Below are 9,227 nucleotides of genomic sequence, written 5' to 3'. Positions count from 1 at the left end.
CGTTGTTTGTCGTGCCGAGGGCTCCGAGTGCGGTTTGTGCCGAGGGCTGGGCCTCAGGCGGTTCCGGGGGCGGGGGGGCTGCGGCGCGTGCGCGGCCCCGTCAGCCAATGGGAGGCGGCGGGGGCGGGGCCGCGGGGAGCCCCTCAGGCGGCGGCGGCGCCGCCATGTCCGTGGCGTTCGTGCCCGAGCGGCTGCGGGGAAAGGCAGAGGTGAACCAGGACACCCTGCAGAGGGTGAGCGCCGGCACGGGGCTGACCGGGAGCGGGGCTGAGCCGGGATTGGGCCGAGACTGACGGGACGGGGCCGGGATTGAGCCTGGACTGGGCTGGGACGGGGCCGGGATTGAGTCTGGACTGGGCTGGGACGGAGCCGGGACTGAGGGGACTGGGCCGGGATTGGAACTGGGACTGAAGGGAGTGGGCCGGGATTGGAAGCGGGACTGAAGGGACTGGGCCGGGATGGAGCCGGGATTGGAGCAGGGAGTGAGCCGGGACTGTGCCGGGATGGAGCAGGGACTGAGCCGGGACTGGGCGGTCGGGGGCCGGGGCCGGCTGTGCCGGGGCGGGCGGTGACCGCGCTCTGCCCGCAGCTGCTGGAGGAGAACGACCAGCTGATCCGGTGCATCGTGGAGTACCAGAGCAAGGGCCGCGCCACCGACTGCGTGCAGTGAGTGACCGGGGCGGGCGGGGCCGGGGACGGGAGGGAACGGGGCTCCCGGGCCCAGAGCTTTAGCACCGCGAAGAAAATGCGTCCGGGCTTATGAAGGGACTTCATCAGAATCATTGTCACAGATGTATAAAGCAAAGCTGCCCCCGACGGAGTGACCCCGCCGGCTCCGTGAGGGTGTTCGCTCAGTGTCCTGTGACAGCGGCTCTGCGGGCTCTGCGCGCCCCGTGTGTGACACACACCCCGAACAAGAACACGCTTCCCCTGATTTACTGTTCTAGTTTGCTGTTTCTTTACCGGTTAGCAAATCCTGATCAGATTGCAGAAGTAACAGGTGTGGGTAGGTGGCTATAAAAGAGCAGTTACCCAGATACTGTGTTTCCTTCTCTCACAGGTACCAGCATATCCTGCACAGAAACCTCATTTATTTAGCCACAATTGCGGATGCCACCCCGCCCAGCACACAGAAGACTGCAGACTGACTGACACCTGCACAGAGCACTGCTGCTTTCAGACTGTAGAAATACTTAGTTTAGAGTCCAGCTTTGTGGTCTTAAAAGGCAGGTAAAAAGTGATCTGTACTTGTGTGTTTAAAATGTGACTGTATGTAGTATTAGGCTAGCTCTTCCTCTGTTACGGTAATCAACACAGCTTAAGGGTGATTAATAATGATCACAGTGCCTTTTTCCCCTCTGAAGAACTCAGTGCAGTGTACTTTGAGCACAGGCAGACAGCACTGCTGGAAGCAGAGCCTGTTTTATGACTAAGGTTCTGCAGTAACAGGGTAAGCACTTCACCAGGTGACTGCTACCTCCAGCATGTGTTACCATATATAGAGCCATTTGTGTTCTGTATCAGAATTGTGCTGAATAAAGATGTTCTTTGTAAACTGTAGTATATTGTGAATTAATGTAACATGTTAACAAAGGAGCAGCTCAGTGATTCAATGAAACAAATGTTAACTTTCCTGGGAACGAGGGGATTGCTGCACTTCAGAGCAAGGGACAAACCCAGCCTTTATTCCAGCGAGCCCCACCTGTCAAGGCTTTTCCTCTGTGCTGGGAATGCCGTGTACTGCAGACTCTGAGCAAGTGAATTCTTGCACCATCCAGGTGGGTTCACGTGGCTGCTGCGTCTCTGTCAGCACTTGTGTCCAGCTGCCTGTTTGTCCTCACCCCCAAGGAGCACAGCAGCCCTGCCCAGCCTGGATGTGGCACTGCAGTGCCACTGTAACATCAGCTGAACTGAGAGCCTTGACAGTCGTGGGCAGGGGGGTGGAGTTCACTGTTGCTCACTCCCATCACAGTTATTTACTCTGTGACTGCTAAAAACACGGGTGAAGTTGGCAATGTTCATCTGCACTACGGGGCCAAAGCCCCTGCTGAGGCACTGTCTGTGCCAGGTCCTCCAGTGCCATCTGCTTGAGAAAGTAGCTTTAAAGATGCTTCAAATTGTACAGTGCATAAAGTTTGTTTTTATATGATGAGTCAGTAAGTAGGCAGTTGACAATTTTCAAACTGTTAAATAATCCCATGTTAATGAAATAAGATCTTTGTTTACAAACCAAAGTTACAGTTTAAGGTGCTGCTCATTTTCAGCAAGGTGCATATTTTAAACAGGTATGACCTATTAAATGTATATCTTTAATAAAGCAAATAGTTTACTTTTACAGAAGCTTTAAAATACAAACTGTACAGTTCCAGTTCAGAAGCATTAGCTATTCACAAGAAGCACTGCAATAAGGGTAAGTTAACTAAGCACCAAACCCTTGCACTTGGCAGTGTAAGTGAAGTTTAAGGGCAAGACTCATTTGCCAAGTGCAACAATTCTTAAAATTACCAGTGTTCAGAACAATCGGAAGCAAAGGACAGAGTAGCACCCACGTGGTCAAAATGCAGACAAACTTTCTTTGTTTTCACTGATGTAGGTCCAGGAACTTGACAGCATTTGTAATTATGAATAAACTGCAAAAACTAGAGCAATCATTTTGGCACTTGTTAGAAAAAAGTTCAAAATTAAGTGTTTTCATTAACTTCCATTTTGGTCTTAGTATGAATAATCAGTAAGTACAACCAAATTTAGGGTTTAATATTAGATCTAAACGACAAGATTTAGGAAACTCAAAACCATTCATCAAGTTAAATAACCACTAACATTTTCAGTGGAGGGTTTTCAAAATTATAGTAGTACAGACCATTAACAATTTACAGACAGAAGCCACACTGATTGTGCAAAGCACATTACTGTAAAAAGTCTATGTACAGCAAACAAATCTTTGTAAACATGGTAAGTATGAAGTTTCAGAAAACATGGTGACAATATCATAAATACAGGCAACATTGGCATCCTCAAACAGCACAAAAGGTAACAATCTGGGCCTGCAAATAGAGCCCGTCACCATACAAACAAAAAAGGTGGATGGGTTTGAAATACCCAAATGTTTAATAGTTTTAGTGTTGTGTATACTTTATATATATATATATATATAATGTATTTATTTTTTGGTATCTTTAGATATAGATGTAATTAGTTTGTAAAACCAAAACCAACAAATGTGCTTTATCTTCATTGAAAAATTATGTAGTTAGAACTAATAACCCATTTTACTAGTAGTTAACATATTAGAATGATATGACTTAAGAAAAATACAAAAATAAGATTAATACTGTCAAAACTCTTATACCAGAAAATATTGTGGTTTTTAGACTCTTTCAAAGATGAAATATGAAAATTTAAATAAGCTCTAACTATATAAAGAATCTTCTGTAATCTCAATTCATATACAGTGGGATAGCTATACATATATTTACCATTGTTCTTCAATTTTTAAGCACCAGTCACTCTCCCGGATCCACTTTGGTTGGAAGATTATTCCTAATTCCACAGGTTCACTTAATGGCACATATTGACTGCAAATAATTACTTTATCCTTTTAAAAAAAATAATGTTCTTTTAACTAACTGCTACCCCACGTTTCAGTTTTAGTATCTTCTGAGCCAGCTCACAATTTTTAATCAACTGTAGCATCTGAAATAAGACTTTAAATAAAAGCAAGTAGTCTCTTAGGCTTTGCTTTCACACACTGCAGGAGCCCCGTGTGGGAACAGCTCTGGCCAAACACTGCCTAAGGAACAGGGTGTTCCAGACCCGGAGTCTCGGCAGCCACACAGGTGCCATCGGCTCCCAGCAGCTCAGGAACGTTTGCACCCAAGGCTCTGCTGATCTCGGAGTGAGAAACTGCCACAAAACTCAGATTGCAACTGTTCCTGCAGCAGTTCCCCAGTGAACTCATTTGTGTGGCACAGCAAAAGCTGCTGCTGCACTTCATTTAAAAAAAGCTGCCCACGGGCCATAATGAGAATACAAAGGCTCTACAGCTCGTCCTTTATAAATTTAAACACAAACAGTGTTGAGCAAAGTGACCACTATATATTTGCTCCAACATATTCAATGTGTTTCAGTAAGATGTTTAACTATAAATCTATATGAAAAATAGCTATAAAATACAGTGTTTCTTGTATGGTAGTCCTTCAGCAGTTCTTTTTAGAAAAAAAAATGTTTTGAAAGTAAAGGCAATATACACATTTTTAAAAGCATTTCTACATCACAGTTTTGGGCTGTTTCATGTCCACCAACAAACATATTGGCCACATTTGCTCAGCACTGTCAATCACAACTCGAGAGTTTGTCTGTCTCCCCCAAACCCCTTCAGCTCCCCGTCAGTGAGATCACCAGGACACAGCCAACACCCCCTGGGCTCGGAAGCTGCGCCGGTCCCGTCTGGCCTGTGCTGCTGTGCAGGAGGAACAGTCAGTACTGGGGCAGGTACGATGGTCTGCGCTCGTGCTTCACCGGGAAGGATTTGAAGCCCTTGTTGATCTGTTTGTGCTGGGAAGCCTGTTGGGATTGTTGCTGCTGCTGCTGCTGCGCGAAGGCGAAGCCGGAGGAGATGCCGGCGGCCGGGGCGCAGTCGTTGGCCCAGAGGGGCGAGGGCAGGAGCTGCATCGTGTCACTCCACTGGCTCACGGGGCTGCCCAGGGGGTACAGGGACGAGCTCTGGCCGGGCAGGGTGCCCGTCACCGAGGACGAGTGCTGCCACGGCGCCTTCGGGGGCCACGTTTTGGTCTTGCTGTCCTGAGAAAACAAAACCAGCTGGGTTTGTTTTCTTTCGATACCAACACATTTTTTTTTTGAGACAATACTTGACACTTGTCCCCTCCTTAAGACATTTTCAGAAGGTTTCACAGACTTGTGGGTCCCTTCCAACCCGGAATATTCTGTGACATCCAAGCAGCAACCACAAGGATCATCAAGGCCAGCTCTTCAGTGAATGGCCCATACAGGGATCAAACCACAACCCTGGTGTTACCAGCACCATGTTCTAACCAACTGAGCTCATCTCAGGGTCATAGCTTACATTTGAAAGCAGAATGGATGCCTGGAAAGCACTCTGGATTCTTAACACATCTGCCTGTTAAAAACCCTTTGAATTTACTTCAGCATGACACAGAGTGGTCCCAACAAACGGGAAAGAATTAAGTCATTTCCAATTTTAATATTTAAATTTGGTGACTTTGCCAAAAGCATCTTGTACTCCTCGAGTGCAGATGGTTTGGGGTTTTGCTGAAGTAACCGATCTGGAGATCCAGATGCTGTTCCAGCTGTTTTCCCAGTGCAGACCCCCCACACAAAGAGGAGCAGGGCCCGAGCTGAGCTCACCTGGCTGCGGTCATCGGCTGCAGACAGGAGGGGAGGCAATGGCAGCGTGCTGGGCTCCTGCTCACCACTGCTGTGCTTTCTGCCCAGAGAGAGAGGGACAGTCACTGGTGGTTCTTCAATGACACCCCATCACTGTGCCCCTGGCACAGCCCATTCCTGCTCTCAGCCTGTCACACCCCACAGTGGCTCCTGCTGTTTTCAGGTACTTTTTGCTCCGTACAGGCAAAGGCAGCAACAGAAAGAACCTGATCCCTGAGCCCTGGCAGGGAATGGCACTGCAGCACCTCTTGGAGCTACAGCTTCAGCAAGGTTTGTGTAGAGGTGAGCAGAAGCTGGGTTAGGCTTTTGCCCACCTGGAAGAAATCTGCCAGAAATTGCCTTTTCTGTCACCTGCTCTCATGGTTTGTGTTTCTTTGGGCTTTTTTAAGTATGTTTTCTGAAACAACTTTACAGACAAGATAAAAGAAGAGTTGAACAAGTGAAGCATCTGCTGAAGCACAGTGACTTGACCAAAGAAAAACATTCCACCTTCAGTTTAAATTTGTGACCTAACACCTGGTATCAAATAGAAATCCTTGACCATGTGGGCATTCTGAAAGATTTTTTTAGTCTTGTGTTTTGGATTTTTTTTAAGGGGTGGGATTAGATTAAAGCAGAATCTTTTATTTCATCCTTTCCTTAACAAAACCCAATCAGCATGCTCCACCCATCAGGCCTCCATGGGTAAGCAGCCCTTTGCAGGTCAGCTTGAGCACACCCAACCCTTTTGCCTTCTCCTGCTGCCCAGGTTTAGCTCTGGTATTTTGTCAGGCCCTCAACTGAAGAACATTTTTCTTCCTAAAAGGAACACAAGACAGTAGTATTGTTACTTCAGCTGAAGTTTTTGTTCAGTGAAGCACCCTCCTTGGGAACTTCCTTCTGCTTTTCAGAGCTCTACATAAAGCACAGGCTTTTCTTGTTCTTGCTCCATGAGTCACTCCATGATCCATCTCTAGCTGTCTGCTGGATTGGCAGGTTAATTCACCCCTTAGGTGCTATTGTATTTTCCTTCCCTGCTGCTTTTTTAAAAAAATACAAATAATTACTTTTTCTGTGATGTTTATGTGTTGGCTCTCTTCCATTAACTTCAGTTTAGCATCCACTGAAGCTCAGTTCCTGTTCCCTCTCTATAAAGTCTTGGTAAGTGTAAAGGTTCAGAAAACAGCTCCTCTTTTGGTCAGTTCCCTTCTGACAATGCACATAAAAACAGCAATCCAGGTACAACCTGGGGGAAACTGGCAGTGCACCCACTGACTTTTTCTGGGTACCAAAAAGCAGACAGACAATCTTGTATCTAAAGGTATTGACTCTGAATTATTTTATGATGTAAACAAAACCAGAATTTTTGGCCACAGAACTAACTTGTTCTATTTTTCAAAAAGACTCTGAGAAACACTGAATGACCTCAGATTGGAACTGGGATCTAACCAGTGTATTTGGGACTCCCAGAAGGGCAGTGGCAGCCAAGGTGAGACAAGGTTACACCACGTCACTGGCAGCATGTCCCCAGTGCCAGGGGGCACTCACTGCACCCCAGGGCAGGGTCAGGGGCACAGCAGAGCTGCTGCCAGGCACAGTCTGCAAACCAGCTCAGCACAGGCCTCCAACACCCCAGGAGTTTGGAAAGAAGCAGCATCCGAAAGAGAACCTCCAGGAAGAGGGAAAGCATCTGACCTTTGCTGCTGCCCTGAGTCTCAGCTGTTTGCACAGGGCTGGTTTGGAGGAGGAGGGAGCTGCCAACACACCTCCCTTTGGGAATGCACTGACCCAACCCACCTGTGCAGTGCACAGACTGACCCTGTAGCTGTGTCTCATTAGCAGGAATTTCCTTTGGCTGGAGACTCAAATGAAATTACAGAGCACTTTTTTATATCTATATTTCTGTTCATTCTGCTCACCTCCTCTGCTTCACAGCAGCAACAAGGTCTGGCCCTGAGAACATGGAGAACAGGCTGTCTCCGTTGGCTGAGGAGGTCTCATCACTTGAGCTGGCAGAGTCTCCTTGAGTTCCAGACCAGCTATTTGTCACATCACTGCAACACCAAAAGTTGTGTTAGTCCTTGTATTTACACTGCCCAGTCCAGACTGTGCCCCAGTTGTGCTGAGCCTGTCACAGGTGATACCTCAGAAAACAAAGACATTTCAATACTTGGGAAAATGTGCCAGTAATACAAATACTTTCACTTATCTGAGTGGTCACATTAACTGCTTTGTCTGTTACAGCCTCTTTATATATATTTTACTAAAATAATAATGTCCATTAAAAGTGCCTCTCCTGTTCAGGAAGGAGAAGTGATGCTTGGGTTTGGAATCACTTGACTTTTTCACTGCAAAACTGAGCCAGAACACATAACTGTCCTACTGGTTTCACACCAGCTCGAGTCACAATTGTTACACTGTGGACAAAGGGACAGAGAATCTTGAAACACTTCTGTTGTAGTAAATAGTTATGACTTGGAAGAGACTAAGAACCACTAATGTACTTGCTGTGAGGTACCTGCCTTTTAGGAGCAAGATTAAGTGGCTAAAATCTGGAAAACTTAACTCAGTCAGGCACTGCATCACTTTTCATCAAAACTGGGTCTCAAAGGTTTTCAAAACATCCAAAGAAAACTCTCTGAATGCATCTGTGCTATAGATGCTTTATTCCCTCTGGAGGCACAGTCGGTCTCCACACCACCCCGGAGAAGACACCAAACCTGTCAGTGCCCCGGGATCAGCACAGCAGGAAGGGCTCATTGCTCACTCCTGACAGAACCAAGTGCAGCTGGAAAACACACCCAGCACTGCCACATCCTGCCAAGTCAGGCTGCCAGACAGTCCCAGTGTCTTACCCCTCTGCGAAGTACTCGGGGAAGGGCCATGTTTTGTGGGGCTCGTCGGGCAGGGCCCAGTTGCCGCGCGCGGTGCTGGTGCTGGGCCGCCGGACCTGCTGCGCCTGTCGCTTCTGCTGCATGGCCTGGTTCACCCCGGCAACGTAGCGGGCAAACTCGGGGTCAGAGCCAACTGGGGGGACAAACCAACACTGCTGACATTCAGCTCCTGCTGCTGCACTTACCCCCAGACTCCATCCTTCAGGCTTCACCACCCCCACAGCGAAATCCCCTCCCTGGTGGCAAACGGGAGCTACCGGTGGGTTCCTCTTCATGGAGCAGCAGAGAACAGGGAGCAGGAAATGTCTGACAAGCACATACACAGCATCCGTGGGGGATAATAATTAACACATGGAACTACACCCTTGCATTCCAGCAGGGAAGTAGGATTTGTACTGTGATATGTGTGCACGCTGACAGGTCCAATATCCATCAGCAGATTTTAAGCCTGTACATTTATCCACGCTCAGCAAAAAAGAACACTCCAATTACTATCGTTGATGCAGGAGTGCAACATGATTTCCAGCTAAGTTGTGATCCTGCTTACTGGGGAAATCAGAATCTCAGATGGATCATATTAGAACCCAGAGCCCCAAAACTGCCTACTTCCTACAAGGATGAAAACATTTGGAAAACATTTTGATCCTGACCGACAAAATATTTCAGAGTAAGAATCACATTTACAGAAAAAAGCAGTAATTCAAAAATTCTTCCATTCTTTAAAGTGCTTTATGTGTCCCAAGTATCTGGTAAAGGATGAGCATGATCTTGAGCAGACACAGCAAGAGCCTTAATGCAGAAGTGTTTCAAATGCTCCACTGGTCAGAGCAAGCAGTTAGATTAGAAGGAATGCTGCTATGATTCAGTGTAATTGAGTTTCCACAGCTTCTGTTTCTCTTTGCCTCTTGTTTTTTCTTCCCTGAGAAAAGC

At 47.1% G+C, this 9,227-nt stretch overlaps 2 protein-coding genes across 2 annotated transcripts in view; one reads left to right on the top strand and one right to left on the bottom strand.

Moving 5' to 3' along the window:
• The first annotated feature begins 120 nt into the window (after positions 1–120).
• On the top strand, positions 121–1,560 carry SS18L2 (SS18 like 2). Its single transcript, XM_027701521.1, has 3 exons — positions 121–233; positions 590–666; positions 1,061–1,560. The coding sequence occupies exons 1-3, from the start codon at positions 165–167 to the stop codon at positions 1,146–1,148; spliced, it is 234 nt and encodes a 77-aa protein (XP_027557322.1). The 5' UTR covers positions 121–164; the 3' UTR covers positions 1,149–1,560.
• Positions 1,561–2,120: 560 nt separating this feature from the next.
• KIAA0355 (KIAA0355 ortholog) overlaps positions 2,121–9,227 on the bottom strand; it is a 58,119-nt gene continuing 51,012 nt past the window's right edge. Inside the window, exons 11-14 of the mRNA XM_027701520.1 lie at positions 8,259–8,430; positions 7,323–7,457; positions 5,386–5,464; positions 2,121–4,800 (exon numbers count right to left, since the gene is read on the bottom strand). Coding sequence (XP_027557321.1) covers positions 4,477–4,800; positions 5,386–5,464; positions 7,323–7,457; positions 8,259–8,430 — 710 coding nt within the window. The 3' untranslated portion in view covers positions 2,121–4,476. The remainder of the gene's footprint in view (positions 4,801–5,385; positions 5,465–7,322; positions 7,458–8,258; positions 8,431–9,227) is intronic.

Source organism: Neopelma chrysocephalum, unplaced genomic scaffold (genome assembly GCF_003984885.1).
Source record: "Neopelma chrysocephalum unplaced genomic scaffold, ASM398488v2 Primary Assembly neopelma1_159, whole genome shotgun sequence".
NCBI classification, from domain to species: Eukaryota; Metazoa; Chordata; class Aves; order Passeriformes; family Pipridae; genus Neopelma; species Neopelma chrysocephalum.
This window is presented reverse-complemented; position numbering and strand designations above follow the sequence as displayed.

Excerpts from the sequence above, each read along its gene's own strand:
- SS18L2 (XM_027701521.1), top strand. The coding sequence starts at position 165 with ATGTCCGTGGCGTTCGTGCCCGAGCGGCTGCGGGGAAAGGCAGAGGTG. Across the intron at positions 234-589 it reads ACCAGGACACCCTGCAGAGG|CTGCTGGAGGAGAACGACCA; the intron begins GTGAGCGCCGGC and ends CTCTGCCCGCAG. Across the intron at positions 667-1,060 it reads CGCGCCACCGACTGCGTGCA|GTACCAGCATATCCTGCACA; the intron begins GTGAGTGACCGG and ends CTTCTCTCACAG.